The sequence below is a fragment of the Sesamum indicum genome, linkage group LG12 (genome assembly GCF_026168435.1).
Source record: "Sesamum indicum cultivar Baizhima isolate 11 linkage group LG12, ASM2616843v1, whole genome shotgun sequence".
Classification (NCBI taxonomy): Eukaryota; Viridiplantae; Streptophyta; class Magnoliopsida; order Lamiales; family Pedaliaceae; genus Sesamum; species Sesamum indicum.
In genome coordinates this window covers 16,394,779-16,412,109 of record NC_142668.1, presented here as the reverse complement: position 1 = coordinate 16,412,109, position 17,331 = coordinate 16,394,779, and the positions used below count along the sequence as shown (strand labels likewise).

The following is a 17,331-nucleotide window of genomic DNA, read 5'->3' as shown; positions in this document are numbered from 1 at the left end:
TCGAGGTGGAAAAAAACACCAAAAAAAAAAAAAAGAAAAAAAATATGAAGCTTCATAAAATGGAACGCAAACGAGAGCATTAATGCAAACAACACCATTTACAAACATAACAAAGGTCGGGCAGGTTAAGGTAGAGCTTCTATCTCTTCTTTCTACTTCTTCCCTCACAAGTCTTCTCACCAATAAAACAGTAAACTTATTATCATTACAAAAAATGGAACACTCAATACATGAAATACTCTTTACGTGGGCTAAGCAATTCGTCTGTCTACATTCATTGGAGTCGTCAGTCGTCTATATTGCTGCTCTCATCGCTCCCCTAGCAGCTTCGCGCTTCATCTCTGCTGCTTTCCCACTGCCTCGGAAATACATGTATACTTGCTGCATAATCAGAAGCATTTTCATTTCATGCATGCTCTCTAGATATACAAGCAGATTTGTATTATAAAATGAATTAAGCGTAGGAAAGCACATTTGAACCTGTATAACCCAAATGCTGAGGACCGACTCCAGGCAGAACAGTCCGAAACCAATGAAGTAGAAGATCTGCGCAGCCAAGCACAATGTTAGTAGAGAAAAAAGTACCGCCAGTACCTCCAAATTTGAGATCAGGTCATTAAAGAGATCATGTCATAATTTAGAGTTATGATCATATCCTGCCCATTTATAGGGATTGAACCTACCCCAACCAAAACATGCTTGCCTATGAGATCCACGGCTGGCAGGATACCTCTGTACAATCAACATCCACAATCAGATCAGAAACTATCAATTGAAATGCTAAAGATCGTACTCTGCCGAAATATATATCAGAAGAGTAATTAGCATCTTGGAGTACACATTCATCAAGCTGGTATGCCGAAAACAACTGTACTTGAAAAAATTGGAAGGTGCACTTACGCCAGAGATTTTCCTTTGAAAACGACCGGAGGCGCAACCGCAGCAAAGATACAGAAGCCAATGTGAAGCTGCAGCAGCAGTTAATGATAAGTTGTCGTATATTCAGCAACCAGTTGAAGAAAGAAACTCATCAACATCGAGTAAGATAGGAAACTTACCAAGTAAAACATGAAAAACCACCCAAACTTCAGAGCGCTTTCATTCCTGCAGTACACATAAATATCATCCCTCTCATTAAAATATGTTATTTTGCAATCATCATCTAAATGTACAAGTCTATCATTGTAGCTACAAGCCTTTGAATCTCCATGGGTCCAACAGAGAATAGAAACAGATATCATGTCCATTTTACATGTACAAGTTAGCTTTGCAACAAGATAGGAGCACAAACCTGAAAGCACGGTAGAGTGGACGATACCATAACACATAGGCTCCTGGAACCCCAGATATCAAGTAGATAATGGCAAGAAACCAAATCTTTGGATCTGGTCGAATGGATCTAAAGTTAGGACATCAGATTTTAAAATTTGTCCTCTAGAAGTGATTATTGAATACCGACCTCCCTGTTTAATCCATGCAGTAGTCACAGCTATGACGTTCCATAGAAGGGAAAACGCAAGTCCTGTTTACCACTAGTAAATACATCATTAGTAGAGTTCTGGGTGCTGCTGCTGAGACCCCCAAAGAGGTGGCGCAGAACCAACACAAGTATTTTTCAGCACCAAGATGGGTTCAGAAAAGAAAAATGCTTGGATATGAAAGTATGCATGACATTTGGAACTTCACCAATTCCTTCAACAAAATACCTGGGAGACTTTATCTTCAAATGTAGCATAAAAGATAGCCAAGCAACATTAATTTTATTAATTCTCAGTAAATGCATAAACAGGCATCTTGTTGCAAGTTCAATAAAATTGCAAACCACTTCTCCATCGTTTACAGACACCAAAGTATAAGAATTATAGTGAGGAGATACCTACTAAGCAGAAAACCACATAACTGCCACAATGCATTAGCAGGTTCTGACATACCTAAAAAGGTTGTAAATGCAACATACTGCAGCTTCTGAAGATGAATCGGTATTTCATTTGCAATATCATGATGGATAATAGGAAAAAAAGGAGGCCAGTTTTTCTCCTCAAGAACAATGCCAGCTGCAAAAAAAACAAGAAATCAATGGGAATGCCTCTTGATTTAGAAGTTTCCCATTATACAAAGGAAGGATGATTTTTTTCCTTGATAAATGGCATAAGAAGAAACTAATATAAAGATCCACAAAGCAAAGCACCTCTTGCAGCAGCCTCTTCTTTCCGCCTTACTTCCTGCATATCATCATTGATGCAAATTAGGAACTATATTCAGGATAAAGGGTAATCATGCTGGTACTCTAGCCGTTTAATGTCTTGCAAGATCCCCAAAAAAAACAAGGGACACTCTAGAAATGCTTATAGATCTTTGTCAACAATTTAGTTCCTTTTCCAAGGTAACTTTGTAGCTATCCAACAACCAAAAACTAGATGGAGAAGTTCTTTTATGCCATGTACATAATTTACATATCATGTATTAGGAGCACACAAATGCTTTTCGCTCATTATAAGCTTTTCAATTGTTCAGCTTGACTTCACACGATGCTCCAAATTTGATATTTTTTCTGAAGCAAAAATGCATGCTGGGAGTTGTGTACTTAAATTGAAAAACTATACACATTCAGGACTCTTAAATATGGGGAGGATTTTTCTTGAGAAATGAAAATCTCTTATAAGTGGTCAGATGAATATAATGAGCATTAACCAGACTTCAGGTGAAAATTTACACCTTTTGTCACTGAATTTAAGGAAAAGTTAAAGAATGAAAGAAGTTATTCACAAACAAAAATGCTGAATTTTGATTTCAGCAAAAAGAGCTGTTCCCTTATCAGCAATAGCGCCATCAATTGCAAACGTTGTAACACAGAATACTACTAAAGGATTAAATAGAAGAAATAGCATCATCTTTTCCTAAAAGTACGACACCCTACCCCAGAGAGTACACATAAAATGTACTTCTACTAATGCCAGCAGGTTAATAGGGACTATGACCATCAATAATACCTGTTCCCTCCGTTTCAATTCAGCTTCCTTAGCCTGCAGTTCTCTTTCTTTCTTTTTCAAATCCTATTGTGCAAAACTTTTTGGATTAGAAGACTAGGTAAAGCTGTGACAAGAAAAAGAAAAAGTGTGAAGGTGCAGGTTAAATAATTCCGAAAAAATTGCATGTACCGAAGTACTATCAAGAGGAATATTGACTGGAGCCGTAGGATTGTAGAAATCAGCAGGCTCTGGAGGAAGGGGTGAAAGCCTTGAGTTTGTAACAGGAGGAACACTCCCAGTATATGTTGACTGATTGGATGTTTTTCCTCGTCCACCTCCATCCTGGATTCAGAAAAATATGGAAGCAATTAGCATGAATATGAAACCACAACTAACACCTACAAATTTTTCTCGGTACCATAAAGTATCACCTAGTACATCTAAACATAACATCCTTCTATTCTATAATCAGCAAATTTGTATGGAACATACAACTATATGTATCTTTCAATCTCATCAACTAAGAGAAAGCAACTTAAATGCTAGCAGTAACACCAAAAGATGACTAAATTTAAAACAAATCCTACTCTGAAGCTGAAAATCGTCACAAGCTCTACACGGAACAAATTGACACATGCTCTCCAAAACAACGTCTCAGAGTCAACAAAAATTATCCCCAAACCTCAATTTCAAAACCCTTTTTTCAACTACAATTTTTTTACGTCTAACATCACACAGAATTTCAGTTTCTGAAATTAAATGGAAAAGGAAGTAGTTTCTTCTAAGCATTGAATACCTAATACGAGCACGAATACATGGAACTTACAGCAAAGGGGTTAACTTCTTCTTCTTCGAAAGGATTGCTATCATAACGACCGGCCATTTTCTCGATGACTGTTCACTTCAATTAAGATCACTTGCAGGCACCAAGAAAAGAGATATCTTGAGATCTAAATAGTGAATTTGGTCTGATCTTAGAAAAGTATAAAAACGTATTGAAGCTTAGAGGAGAAGAATTTCATACAATTTCGGATTCAAATGTCAGGGAAGAGATTCTAAAGAGAGAGAAAGAGAAAGGTGTGGACTTGTCCGTGGTGGTCAGCTTGAGTTGCTTTGAAAGAGACGACTTTTCCTTTGCAAAAACGCAAAAAGGGTGTAATTACAGTTTACCCCTTAAACTATAGCCACAAAATTCAGAATCTCACCTCCTTGTTTTCATCTTTATCACTTTGCCCCCCAAACTTTTGAAAATACTGCAAGTATTCAATCAGAAACTATGCCTTAATTTAGCAACTCACTTCCAAAACATATCACAAATGTCTTAAATTAACGGGCAGCCCTTTTACCCACCGCAGCCACGACACTCCCCAAGCCTGTTCCTGTGTTTCAACATTAGACTACAGAATTTATCAAGAAAAACAAATAAGAACAGGTATTTCGCAATTGCAGATTGTCCTTCTTTCAAGAGGATCGCCATTCACGACAAAGTTGGGATCTTTTTCAAAATCAAAGAAAGAAAGAAACGTGCATATCCAGTTCAAGTGTTGCTGATTCAGTTTGCAAAAATTGCCTCTTTTATTGAGAGGAACTTGAAAGGAAGGGTTTGAACATTCTCCTTTTGTGTTTTCTGCAGTAGGTAGCACTTCGTCGGAGAGCCGGGTCCTTGGACCTTCAATTAAGGGGCGAATGTAATATAATCGACAAATGAAGGCGTCATTCTGTAGTAGAGATAGAACTTATGGGGCTAAAATACAATTATTAAAAAGAAGAAGATAACCCTCTCAGTAGCCTGCCTGCTTTTCTTCACTTTTTCTCTTCTTTTCTTGTGTTATCTGTTTTACTGATATTGCGGGTGCAAATTATCGTGATTGTTGTTGAAAAGGATGTTTAAGAAACGGTAACTGTAAAACTAGTTGTACAGTTTAGAATTTACTTTAACTCCATACTTTGTAAAATTTTAAAATTAACCACAAATCTTATTAAAAATTATAAAAGTAGTCCAAATACATTGCAAAGAAGACCCCATGCACATGGTAATAAGGTCTTATTTACAAGATTTTTGAACTATTTTTCTTTCTTGCATCTCCATCTCTAATTTATATTCATACTAGTTTGATGATCAGTCATGTATGGACCTGTGTCACGCCTAATACAACTTCAAACCATTCGAATTTAATATTTAGCGTTTTGTTATAAAAAGGTTGTAAATCAATTCTTCAGCTTCTCATGTTTTTTAGTAATATTCTTGACGTTCTTATTGTTTTGGGATTAATTCGACTCCCGCACATTTCTTCCTCGGGATAATCATATCTACTTCCTATGATTTATTTTTATAAATTATTTATAACTTTTGAAAGATTATGCATACATTAACTTTATTTACACAAATCATCCTTACTTTTAGAAAAAATTACACATATACCAAAAAAAAGTATCAATATCAGTACACAAGCTAACTTTGCTTTTTAACTACCATGAGTAATTTCTGTAATTATGAAAAAAAAAAAATCAAAACCATTTATATAAATAAAACATAGATCAAAGTGGGTAAATTAACTATGCCTTCTCTATACCATCTTAAGTCTGTTTGCTAGTGGCTTGATACATGTCACATGAACCAAACTTCTAGCTATGAAATTTGTAGTTAATGAAAAATTCATGCTCGTTGTTCAACTCAAACAATTAACAAAATGAATTTGAATAATAGACCGATCATAACTTCGTTTTCACTGTTCTTTCACTTCTACAACTTTTGGCCTCTCATGCTTTCTTCATATTGTCAATTGTCAGGCTATGCAAACTACGTAAAATTACAGGAGGGTGTAACAGATTAAACTAGTTAAACCATACGGTTGCGCCAAAAATAGCGAAAATGGGTTGAAGCAAATGGATCGACCCAATTCTTGTCCTCCTTAACAGCTCGTTCCCATCGGTCCTTGAACTTTTGAAGTTCTATTGCTGATTGCCTCCTAATCTGCACCATTCAATTCCAAACAATAACACTTAGAACTAAAATGATATTATTTTGAGTATTTTTGTTTCACTTAGTTTGACATTCAAATTCAACCTATTTTCTTAAGACAGAGGTACTCAAACCTTCCCACATATTACACTAGAGAAAGCACACACATTTTAACAGAGAAGTGAGAACAGAATCACTAGTCAGATTTGGTGTCTCACCTCTGATCTCACGTCAACAGCGTGCCTCTGTATGAATGAGAAAAACCGAAAGTACAAGCAAGAACAGAAAAACATTCTCCATGAGTAAATTTTCAGCTGGTAAGGTAGTACTTTTTTGAAGAAAGTAGAGAATAAATTGTATGCAAATGAAACAGATCAACTAGAATAACCAATGGAAGTGATACCTTGGTGGTCTCTTCAGGCTTTGCAACCTACAAAGACATCAGATATAATAACTTAGGTGAGATGAAAATGCCCACTAAATGCTAGCGGATATAAATCACTTAACTTACATATTTGATCTGGCTGCAATTCCAATTATTTTAGATGCCGATGCCTATGCTTTAAACCATTGAATCAAATTTTTCTTTGAATTTAGTAGAACCAAAGATATTCTCTTCAGTAGTATCATCCAGGTTTATTCACGAGCATGATATCCATCAAATGGAATGAGAATGATTGCAGACAACAGATGCAGCATGTATTGGTAGAAGTTCAGTCAAAAGGCACAAAGATTCTGGTAACCAAAAAGATATATCGAGGTGAAAGTCAAAATTCTAGACAGAGTAAGTTACTCACCTTTCTTGCAGATGCCCCGCCCAAAGTTTGTATACTCTGATGAACTATGTATTCGCTGTCAACTACTCCCACCTTTTTGGTTCGATCCCCCTATAAAGATCCAAATTTATACAAGGAAAACACATTAATAATGTTAAGCCCAGGAAAGTGATCAAGTCATATTTGGTGGTTAGCAGAAGTAACTGAATAAGAATTTATCATGGCAGGAACATGAAAAGAGAATTACCCATTACAGTCTAACATGGGAAAGAAGCTCCACATTAGAGCAACAGTACAAATATTATCATAGGATTTACTGGAAGTGGAAGGCATAAAATAGAAAAGAACAAACCAGTTCACACAAAAACAAACTGAAACCCCCACCCCCCCAAAAATGAAAGAAAAAATGCATATTGATGTTACCTGTGCACAGTAGCCGAGTTTCATGTCCATTCCCCATCCATGAACAAGATCATTCTGACATGAGAGGAAACCTCCGATTAAGATTTATAGGAATGAGAAAGCAATATCAAACTTCTCTAGATTGGAAGGTAGAATAATACTGATTATTTCAACTACAACCTAAAATAAATTATGCCCACATTTATTAGCTATACTTTGGTGGCCTGAAAATTTCTCAATCTTGAGGAAGTGCAGGATGCAAAAGTTCTATGCAACACAGCAGATAACAATTAGGTAGAGACCCCAAATTAGTCACTCTGAATTGACTCCAAAACAGGTTACTCTTCCCCAAAAACTGGGAGAAGAGAAGTGCAATGCAATACTCCTATAATCATCTCAATAATAATAGGTCCCAGATGGCCCTTGAGCAGGGTGATGCAGAAGTTTTTTTGTTCTTTTATCATTTGTAATTTAAATATGCCTTTACGATGTGTAAGGCTGTGCACAATTAAAAATCTACCCAAAAATGTTGACAAAGCTTCTACACATGGTTTTCAAATATTTGATTCCGCAAAATTCACATTTCTTAACCTACAGAAAGGAATTTGTTCAGAGAATAGCAGCAAAAAGTAACCTGTATCAAGTGCCAGGCACAACGCCATGCTGATCTCGAAAATACAGGAGCCATACCTTCCACAAAACTGCAAATTCCAAGTGATTAGGATTAGAAAAACAATTGGTACTATAGCTCGTATTTGACACATGGATTGCCAAGGATAGAATAGTCATTCGAGCTGTTTTTTTCCGTTTCTCTATTCGTATGTACTAAAATGCTCAACAGCAGGTGTTATTTTCACGATCAAAAAACATTTTCACAATATTACTTAGGAGGTGTCATGCACATGTTCATGATTAAAATCATATCTATGCATGTGAAATAATACATGTTAAAAGTTTTTACCATCACAACTAAAATTGTGAAAATGTCAGTTTTATGGAATCATCATATATTACCATGATATAGGGGAAATAGTTATATGTAGTGGATAGGAAGTTGGCGACAAGTAATTATATTACAAGAAATTAAGAGAAAGCGAAATGTTCACAATATAAAACAACATGCACAAGCTGCTTGAGGCACAAACTGCACATCAGAATAAAAATAAACAATGACAAGATTTTCAGGGTGATGATAATTTACCCAGTGCATGGCGGCCCCTCGCTATCATCTGAGCACTTAATACTACCTCTGACATCATAGACTCTTCTGCTTAAATCAGAATATATAAGAACCAAAAGAACATACATGGAATTAAGAAGTCAAATGACATAGATTCTGCACCCGACTAACCTATGGAATATATTCATTCTATTTCTTATTGTGATCCTGTGATGTATACCAGTTGAATTTGGGTCCAAAGCCGGCTGAGATATTTCAAGTCCTTCTGATCTTACAATGTCCAGGTACCTGCCCGGAGTAGAAGTAAGAAAACTACCAAAGTGGCTTCCAAAAGGTATTTTGAGCATTAAGGCAAGTAAAGCTTACATGACGGGAATTTGTTCAAAAATATTTTACATGGGTTAGCAAGAGCATGCAGGAGAGTGATTTTAGGAATGAACCCTTATGTTGGTTCATTTATCAAAGAAACAGCATACTTTGGGAAGGAAGAGAAGAGAGGAGAGTTGCTGTTAAATCTTTAGAATAAAATTTCCAATGAAAGAAAGATAGTACTTAAAGCTCTTAATCAAATTTCAAAATGACAAATTACAAGTGGCAACTCTTTCTGAGAAGGAAAATGTAAAAAATATCTTGCTAAGGAGAATAATATACAAACACTATCTTTGCATCTAATAACATTAAGCAGAGAGATACAATGTCATACAGTAATGCATTAGTACCTTCCAGGATGGAAATTCTCCACCCCCAAATCTTCATCCCACAGGAATATGTAATCATAAATAGACACGACAGCGGGATGTAGAAAGCGTTTTGCAAACCACCTGAAACATGAAGGAAGAAAGAGTAACAGAAATAACATCTTATTAGAATAGAACCTAAAGCTGTGAAGAAAATTGGGATCAAATTTACAACCTAAGCCCTAATATAACACCTGCTAGTTACAAAGCACAGACAGCATAAGGAGCAGTCTTAACAAACCAGTAACCATGCTTCATCCCCAAGACTAATGAGTTGTAACCATGCTTCATCCCAAAAATGAATTAGTTAGTTTTTGTTAATACTGAAGGCATGGAAGCATCAGCTTCAAATTCTCCACAAACCACCAGATTTCAATAATTATTTCCAAGTAAATTTACTTAATTTCGCATAGATGATTGCCATGAAATGTTTTAGTAAGGAGGGTTACATGGAAGAAGTGAACATTCAATTATATGGCTAACCATTTAGTTTGATTGTGCGCGACTATATGAATAGCTTTCTTACTCCATTCCAGTTCCCACCAACCATCCAAGTTGCCATCATAGTGAAACAAAACAATTGTGAAATTTTCTGAAAGAAACTGAATCCAAAAGAATTAGTCCATGAATTTGAACAATTATTGTAGTAACAGCTCCCCTTTGAAAAATTGGTAGTTGTACCTTTTGAACAATAGTATCAACATTCTGCTTTTGCTCAATTCCAACAGGCATTGCTAGCAAATTATTAGAGCTCCGAACACTGACCTGAAATTTCAGAGGGATGCATGTCAATTCGAGTTTGATTATTGATTACAGAACCATCATATTTCATCAAAAGACAGCAATTGCCAGTGAAAGTTTATGAAAATCCATCAACAATCAGTCAAATCAATATTGGATCGCTAGCAACTGAATCTAGGCATACATATGAGCAATGGCGTACAACCTGGACAGTCTAAATAAATTTTACCATTGACTTGGAACTGCTAGTTGTCCACAAAGGCTTTAACTCCAGATCTGACCTTGCTTCGATGATACCTCGAGGCAAACTCTCCAAACTTTTGGACTCCATGCCTGACTCCTGGACAGACCATCATTTCATCTCAGTAAGGCAACCAAAAAGAAAAGTTTTATTTAATAAATGACTAACTTCAAAAATGGTACTCAAAGGGTTTAATTAATGTGACAAGTAGAAGCTTCAATTGGAGAAATACCTGTAATGTGTAGAATGGATACAATTTTGACTCCATCTGATGAAAATGAAAGAAGTGGAAGTGATTATTGTGGAGAAGGATTTAAAAGATATAATAAGTTACCATGGCAATGATAAGAAGATTCCAGCTTTATAATATTGTTAGAATGAAGTAGATCAAAGCAGCAGTTAGTGCACATACATAAGAGAACAAGTAAGGTTCATGAACAAAGTATCCGTTGACATACCTCTGTCTGTTGATACTGATATTTTGTTGTCCTGTATATAATGAACAACATTATTGTACAGACAACTCCCATAAACGGCAGCTGTCTCATTTTTGCTCCAAATGCTCCCTGCGATTCTGTTTACTTACAAGTTAAGCATGTGATATTACTCCTACTTAAAGAGGTGAAGAACTTTTAAACATATTTAAGTTCCACAATCATGGTTTGAGTCAGAAATTAAACAAATAAAAGTAATGACACCGGCAACATACCTTGTCAAAAAAGAAATGTTGTTTCTTCGTCGGCCACCTCCATGACTTGGGTGCCTTCATAGGAAACTACATAGTCCATTGAGTCTCATGATAACTGCAAGAAATTCATGCATGCCTAATGTCATTATTGATCTACCCACACATATGAATCTGCGAAGGGCCTTCCAATAGCCACTGATGTGTAACAAATACTAGATTTAATTTGATAACTATTCTGTGCTCAAATTCATCATGATAATTGGAAGACGCATAATGTAGGGCGTTACAAATATCAGCATCATTATCAGAAGCCATCTATCGACTCAACTACAAAGCAAAAGATATAAATACACATAAAGGAGGCTGACTAGAAACCTCAGCACCATACACACTACAAGAATGACATGACTCTCTAAGCAAAACTCCTGTGCAGAGCACCTAGTCAATTTTATTGGTTCGCACATTGCCTTGATGCAAAAAAATTCTGTTACCCCCTCAATCCTGTTACGAATTACCCAGTTCTACATATTTTCAAATGCAAAATGGAAGCTGGACCTGTGTCATGCACGTCTCATGAAGTGCTCATGGTGCATTTCTACTTGTGTGGATGTGTGCTCACATGGACTAGGGGTGCCAAATTGTACTCAAGATGTCACAAAGAGCGCAAGATGTCTGTGCAAAACTTAGGAATAAAAATGTACTACATTTTCATTTCCTTGCCTTCTTGAAATGAACTAGTGTGGAAAGAGAAAAAAAAAGAGGAAACTGGAACTCCTCTCAAGTTCTCTTTTTGCTTTTTATTTTCTTTACTGCGGTTTGTTGTTTGTCTTGGTTCACTTAAGTGCACAAGATTACAAATCTAACAAGAGTGCAATTGGGCCTGAATAGGGCACAATAAAAAAACAAAAAAGAGCCTGAGTTACAGAACTTGTCATTTTTATTTAATGAAAATGGACAATTTCCAACAAAAGACAAGTTTCTCTAATACGAACAATGATACAGACAACCAGAAAAATCAGAAAACCTGCATTTCATGTGCGTTTGGCGTTTGATATGACCAAATAACATCATTATTAGAAACAATGAGTAAATTAACATGAATGACTTTTTAAAAAGAAGAGAAATATTTTGCTTGCTTTTCCTGATATCTTAACTCAAGTGAACACCAAATCCATTTAATCAAACAGCACAAGTAATCAATTAATGACGCGTATCTACACTAAAGCATCTCAGTTACAAAAATGTAGCGGAAAAATTAAAAAGAAACAAATAATCCAAACTTTACGCCTTCCGGAAACAAAATTTAAAAATACTGGATCGAGATTTCATCGTCATTCCTTCACTGCACAAACAGAAACAGTCAATAACAGAAGACGCATACCTATCTCGCCACAGATTCGATTAATCCGAGTCACACGAGTTCAGCTCGGGAATGAATTCCCAGCTGAAATAAAGCTCCACACAGAATCCTGCTTGGGTATTCACCTCCGTGTTGGGGTATCAATATACGTATATACCGAAATGGAAGACGTATAGATAAAAGTCAGTGTGTGTGTGTGAAGAACAACAGGAAAGCGCGAGAGCTATGAAGCGGAGAGAAATAGAATTGTTGGAGGCCGCACTGACACTACTGTGCAATGAATTCTGCAACAATCAAATATGAATCTGCGGAAACTCATACACCAATCTCATTTCCATTAACCAAACATACCACTTTTATTTAATAATAAATAAATTATAATATTTGGACTCCGATGGCGCACTAATATTTTTATTTTTATGCTACGACGCCACAGAATAATAAATAATAATTGTATGGAGCGCGATTTATATTAAAGAGCAATATAATGGTTGGTATCTACAGACACGTACGTGACAACAAGTACTGGGCCACCTCCTTTTATATTCTCCCACAAACACACAACTTACACTTAATTTATTCGAGTGGAACCATCTTTCATTAGTTTTAAAATTATGACAATTATATATAATATATGTTGAATTCATATCACAATTTTTGTGTCGCGTGTGCCACTAAAATGATATTCAAATAAAGAATTTGTATATTGCTTTTAAAAGACAGGTTGGTAGAAATTAAGTCTTATTTGGCTTAAAGAACATGAAATACATGCCCAAATATCTCCGAATGGAGGTTGGTCCCGTAGGATAGGGGTTGGGGGGGGGGGGGGTGGGGGTTCGCCTTATTTAGTTGTAATATGTAGGCAGCAACTGCAACTGAAATTAATTGTTGAGGTGTGGGTCTGGGCTTAGGACATTGAATGCAGTAGAAGCGTCGGCGGTTGGGGTACTAAAATGATTTAATCGAATTAAAAAAGTAGGGTTTGAATATGAGCACTGACATTTGGTCGATTCCATTGAAGTCTCTCATCAGTTGATTGGGTTGCTTTTTCCCCTCTGCAATAGTGACATGTGTGCTGGGGAAGGTCTGGACTTTGGAGTGATTTACAAGTTAGACGTCACCAACTGCACTCGTATTTATTTATTTATTTATAGCAGCTATAATCCAAAATGCACTACACTCTCCAGCGAATTGAATTAAATACCCTTACGATTCATATGTTGTAGTAAATTAATTTAGTCCAGTCGTCATATTATTATTATGATGGAAATGAGAAGAGCTGGGTGGGTTTCTGCTTTTATGGTCACTTTATTAGAATATCAAGAATTGCATGGAAGTTGCATTATAGACAGTAAACTCTACAGGGCGCATAATGTGTGAACCCTAGGGAATTCTTTTTATACAAGCATGCTTTTATGCACAGAGTTGGTGACGATGTTGATAAAAATGCATTACTTTCTAACTCTTTTTCTTTGTTTTACAGGAGAAGTTTTGGGTCGTGTATCAGCCAATTCAGGTTTACCTTTTCCCGGCCGCTTCATTCCTTTCTTAGGCTTCAACAAGGATTTCAGTGATACATTTTTATCCGTGCATGGTTTTTCTGATGTCTTGGGATTACTGGGAGGAACTACTTTCTCAGCATTGGGCAACAATTTCTCTGACGCCACCTTCTCTTTACATGATGGAGGGCGGGGGCGTGGGCGAGCGCGGGCGCTCCGTGGCTTCACCGGAGGATTAAATGGAAGAAATGCTGATGTAGCTTCTTGGCAAGAACCCCTGCACTGCTGCTTGTACTCTTTCATGACCAATTGCCTGAGACAGAGTGCTGATTTGTACTCTCGTGTTCGTCTCGAGTAAAAGACTAGGGCATTGTTTGCCAGCAAAAGCAGATCGCGGAAGAGTTCTTTTGCTGATTTGATGGATTGCCCCATTATTCTTGATCTTATCGTGCCAATATCCAGGTGCTGCTTTATAACCTTCCTGTATCTCGCTCGTTTCTGTTGTTGACAAGTAGTATACTTCAGTCTATAGGAGAACAATTTTTTCTACTATTACTAATCATTTTGTGGTCACCAATGTAAACCATTGTGCTCGTACCTGGCTGTCCATCCGATGTCTGAAGACTGCTGCTGGTTCGCTCCGTGCAACAGATTGGAATATCTCCATCAAGTTGTGTCTCTTGACAGTGTGTGAACCTCCATTGCGATTGTTGATGCAAGAGTCTCTAATTGTCTGAGCACAATCAGTGGTGGATGCTTCCTTCTGTGTAGTAGAGGTGATGTTATACGAACCTAAGTTGTCGCTCTCACCCACACTAGCTTCTTTAACAGCCCGATTACAATCCTTCCTCTTTCTCTGACCTCGTCTCTTCCTAATAGTCACTCCTTGCCCATAACCCACTCCAACCACCTTCCCGATGCTTAAATCTTTATCCTGCTCAGAAGAAACTGACACATCAGGCTTTGTATCTGTCTCCATCTCTTGAGGATGGCGTTCGCATAACCAACTTGTCCTTGTCCTGGTGTCTTTGGTGAAGCTTCCAGCAGAGTATTCATCCTTCGATACCTCTTTGCCGGAGGACTCGGTGCCATCTGAGTTTAATGCAGGTAAAGGTGATTCAGTCTGGCTTGAACCATAATCTGCATGATTGGAACTTTGTTTCTCTGCCTCCAGAGATTTAATTTTTGACTCCAGTGACCTGCAAATGCAGCAAGGTTAAATTTGTTGAAGAGAAAAACTGTAACTCCTAGATAAATTATACGGAAACAAAAGAGAAGTAGCTTCTATTAGACAGCACCCAAGTAGCCAATCAAAGTTACCACAAGCAAGGCATGCACGACCGCAATTATGTTAGACCATTCAGATATTCAAACGGACCTCCTACTCCTTTATCTTTTTAAGCATCAAGAAACAAATACATTTTAGGGGTCCATCATTATTAGAATTCTAGGCCTCAACGTCCAAATAGCACTTTTCAACCGTACAAGTCATGGATTCACGAGCAAAGGTAGTGCAGCAGGCACAATTTTGCAAAGCATGATTTGTACAGATGCTGTGCTGCTTCTGTGGCAAGATGGCTCTATATGTTTATGGCTAGCGCATGTAACAATCAATTTTGCCAGAAGTACTGATAAACGGGGACGTAGTTTCATTGAGCACATAAAAATGCATGTATGTTTGTGCTAACCCTATTGAATCTTCAGATCTTGCCAGTTCTCTCTTTAGCTCTGCCACTCGTCGTTTTCTCAGCTCTTCAAACCAAGCCCTGAGGCATTCAGAACAATGTAGCATAAGGTTAGATAGTATAGACTGTCTTTACATGCTTCACATTAGCAAATGTGATTAGCCTAACTTGCGGTGCCTTCTAAAGAAACTTAATTTTTTTTTTCAAATGAAAGGAAGTGAGAGAGAGACAGGGGGTGTGGGTGGGATATGAATGTCTGCACTACATACACTAGCAAAAGGCATGGAAGATTGGACACATCAAATCTGAACATGATGCTTAGCGACTGTAAGTCTGTAATATGCCAGCAAATAGAACTTCAATTTCATAACGTGCAATGCTGACTGGATTCTAGTTAGCACACAAAAGATGAAGTTCAATCATGAGAGGTTTAGTCAACTCACGTGGAGCCACAATAACGCCTCAGCAAGTCCTCATACTTGGCTTTACAAACCTGAATTTAGAGCCAGGTTAATTACATTTTCGAAATTAAAAACACATGAAAAAATAGTTAATATGTCATTGATTCTTCTCCCTTTTGTTTTTATTACAAGAAATAGGTCTCATAAGAAGGTGCATGATCTATTACACTGCATTTCCGGATTGGCATTGCAAGTCTACCACAGGTTTACATGCAAACTTTCAGTGGGTTGACACAGTGTAAGCACGGACATCAGTGTAAGATGACCAACACAAATGAATTCAGCATATCAACCAAACCTGAAGATAATAGAATTTTATCGCAATTGCATATGAAACACCAAAAGTTCAGAACTCATTTTGGCCCCCGAACTTAGGACATCGATTAACAACGTGCCACTGCTATGAAATCCTTTTCAAGCCTCTTCAGTTATATTAGCTAAATTCACCCAATAGCCTGTTAGGCTGTAGCATACATCAAAGAATCCAATTGTTCCAAACATCTGTCGTAACTTTCCTACATTTCCAGCACACTTGAGGTATAAAACTGCGGAATTCTTTTTTAAAAAGCACGACATTTGTTACTCTGTACTTAAATATATACCTTATAAAATGTAAGAAGCTGATTTTTACATGGCCAACCCCACCACTGGACCTTAACAACCACAAGAACATTGGCACAGCCCCTCTTGGCCACCTCTTGTCCAAAGTACATGTGTCTCGTCCGCAATCCAATTAATAATGCAAAAACTAGGCAGCAAATGGTCCCCTTTCCACTCATTAATGTCATCATACCTCAAAGTACGTAGACCGTCATGGCCCATTTATTAATCGAGAAAATCCATCTTTTTTATCAGAATATTTTTCTTGCCACATGATAAAAGTTGCATCCCCACAAAAAATTTGACAAAGACAGTGGCCAACTTTTACAACCACTAAGCCTACAGTATTTATATTCCTCCAGGTCAACCTAAGTTGGAGCAAATATTGAAATAATATTTTTATGTTTGAATATGTCAATTTCGGAAATTTCCTAAACAGGGCAGACAAAGACTCCTGCTGCCGAAAGGGCACGTACGTACCACACATTCCACATTGTACTACTTTACTTACATACATACATACATACATGCATGCAGAAAAATGCAGATGAGAGGAAAATGAGAAATGCAAAATGGTAAAAAATAATAATAATAATAAATAAAAAGAGAATTACAAGATGTGGACCTCGGGGGTGAAAGAATGGGGATAAAGGGTACGGGCTTGAAGCTCCGAAGCGACGACGTTCCAGTCTCGAGTGCCGTGCCTCAAAACAGCGCCTCCAAGGATAAGCTCCTCCCACGTGCCCCAACCCGTCTTGGGGCCCAACACCGCGGCCTCCGCCCCCATCCTGCCCTCCACGTGTACGGCCACTAGTAAAAGTTGATGGAGTAAAAAAAAAAAAAAAGGAAAATTCACGAACCAAAAGAAGCGCTTTCAGAAACTTTCGAATTTCCGCCAACCGACTCTCTCTCAACAACGTCCATTCACCCCGTGAGCGTGAACCCGACGCTCCCCACCGACGGAAAGAAGGAATTCTCCGACACGGAAAACAAAGAAAAAAGCGTGGTTTAGCGAGACAGAAGGATGGTT

At 37.4% G+C, this 17,331-nt stretch overlaps 3 protein-coding genes across 8 annotated transcripts; all 3 read right to left on the bottom strand.

The window, feature by feature from the left end:
- Nucleotides 1–60: 60 nt before the first annotated feature.
- On the bottom strand, nt 61–4,109 carry SC3 (secretory carrier 3). Of its 2 annotated transcripts, XM_011097985.3 has the most exons (13): nt 3,994–4,109; nt 3,796–3,885; nt 3,159–3,311; nt 2,991–3,053; nt 2,189–2,222; nt 1,932–2,054; nt 1,460–1,522; nt 1,292–1,385; nt 1,059–1,104; nt 901–968; nt 684–732; nt 481–546; nt 61–381 (listed from the first exon to the last, which is right to left on the bottom strand). In XM_011097985.3, the coding sequence occupies exons 2-13, from the start codon at nt 3,850–3,852 to the stop codon at nt 295–297; spliced, it is 903 nt and encodes a 300-aa protein (XP_011096287.1). In that variant the 5' UTR covers nt 3,853–3,885; nt 3,994–4,109; the 3' UTR covers nt 61–294. The 2 variants fall into 2 exon arrangements, with proteins under 2 accessions (XP_011096287.1, XP_011096286.1); XM_011097984.3 differs by having other exon boundaries at nt 3,796–4,086.
- A 1,542-nt stretch (nt 4,110–5,651) lies between these two features.
- On the bottom strand, nt 5,652–12,502 carry LOC105175522 (uncharacterized). 2 transcript variants are annotated; one of them, XR_016063241.1, is made up of 17 exons: nt 12,078–12,502; nt 10,718–10,811; nt 10,467–10,582; nt 10,241–10,276; nt 9,997–10,107; nt 9,708–9,791; nt 9,510–9,628; nt 9,009–9,110; nt 8,461–8,577; nt 8,311–8,376; nt 7,744–7,810; nt 7,131–7,184; nt 6,729–6,818; nt 6,443–6,546; nt 6,335–6,361; nt 6,150–6,176; nt 5,859–5,943 (listed from the first exon to the last, which is right to left on the bottom strand). XR_016063241.1 is itself a non-coding variant. In XM_011097982.3 (16 exons), exons 3-16 carry the CDS (start codon nt 10,554–10,556, stop codon nt 5,809–5,811), a joined length of 1,125 nt encoding a protein of 374 aa, XP_011096284.1. In that variant the 5' UTR covers nt 10,557–10,582; nt 10,718–10,811; nt 12,078–12,497; the 3' UTR covers nt 5,652–5,808. The 2 variants fall into 2 exon arrangements, 1 of the variants encoding a protein (XP_011096284.1); XM_011097982.3 differs by lacking the exon at nt 6,443–6,546 and having other exon boundaries at nt 5,652–5,943; nt 12,078–12,497.
- Nucleotides 12,503–13,363: 861 nt separating this feature from the next.
- Nucleotides 13,364–17,299, bottom strand: BRD4 (bromodomain 4). Of its 4 annotated transcripts, XM_011097979.3 has the most exons (6): nt 17,162–17,299; nt 16,927–17,089; nt 15,684–15,733; nt 15,244–15,321; nt 14,154–14,754; nt 13,364–14,053 (listed from the first exon to the last, which is right to left on the bottom strand). In XM_011097979.3, the coding sequence occupies exons 2-6, from the start codon at nt 17,086–17,088 to the stop codon at nt 13,508–13,510; spliced, it is 1,437 nt and encodes a 478-aa protein (XP_011096281.1). In that variant the 5' UTR covers nt 17,089; nt 17,162–17,299; the 3' UTR covers nt 13,364–13,507. The 4 variants fall into 4 exon arrangements, with proteins under 4 accessions (XP_011096281.1, XP_011096280.1, XP_088732265.1 ...); XM_011097978.3 differs by having other exon boundaries at nt 16,927–17,234; XM_088876139.1 differs by lacking the exons at nt 16,927–17,089; nt 17,162–17,299 and adding an exon at nt 16,304–16,895.
- Between the last annotated feature and the right edge of the window lie 32 nt (nt 17,300–17,331).

Bases quoted from the DNA above. Each gene is read 5' to 3' on its own strand.
- LOC105175522 (XM_011097982.3), bottom strand. From the start codon at position 10,556: ATGAGACAGCTGCCGTTTATGGGAGTTGTCTGTACAATAATGTTGTTC. The intron at 9,629-9,707 runs GTACAACTACCA...TTTTGGATTCAG, and splicing joins TTGATACTATTGTTCAAAAG to TTTCTTTCAGAAAATTTCAC. The intron at 7,185-7,743 runs GTTACTTTTTGC...CTCTCATGTCAG, and splicing joins GTGCCTGGCACTTGATACAG to AATGATCTTGTTCATGGATG.
- BRD4 (XM_088876139.1), bottom strand. From the start codon at position 16,492: ATGATGACATTAATGAGTGGAAAGGGGACCATTTGCTGCCTAGTTTTT. The intron at 15,734-16,303 runs GTATATATTTAA...CTCTAAATTCAG, and splicing joins AGCTTCTTACATTTTATAAG to GTTTGTAAAGCCAAGTATGA. The intron at 14,755-15,243 runs GTTAGCACAAAC...CTGCATTTGCAG, and splicing joins AGATCTGAAGATTCAATAGG to GTCACTGGAGTCAAAAATTA.
- SC3 (XM_011097985.3), bottom strand. From the start codon at position 3,852: ATGGCCGGTCGTTATGATAGCAATCCTTTCGAAGAAGAAGAAGTTAAC. The intron at 3,312-3,795 runs GTAAGTTCCATG...TTCTGAATCCAG, and splicing joins AAGAAGTTAACCCCTTTGCT to GATGGAGGTGGACGAGGAAA. The intron at 2,055-2,188 runs GTGCTTTGCTTT...TTTTTTTTGCAG, and splicing joins AGAAGAGGCTGCTGCAAGAG to CTGGCATTGTTCTTGAGGAG.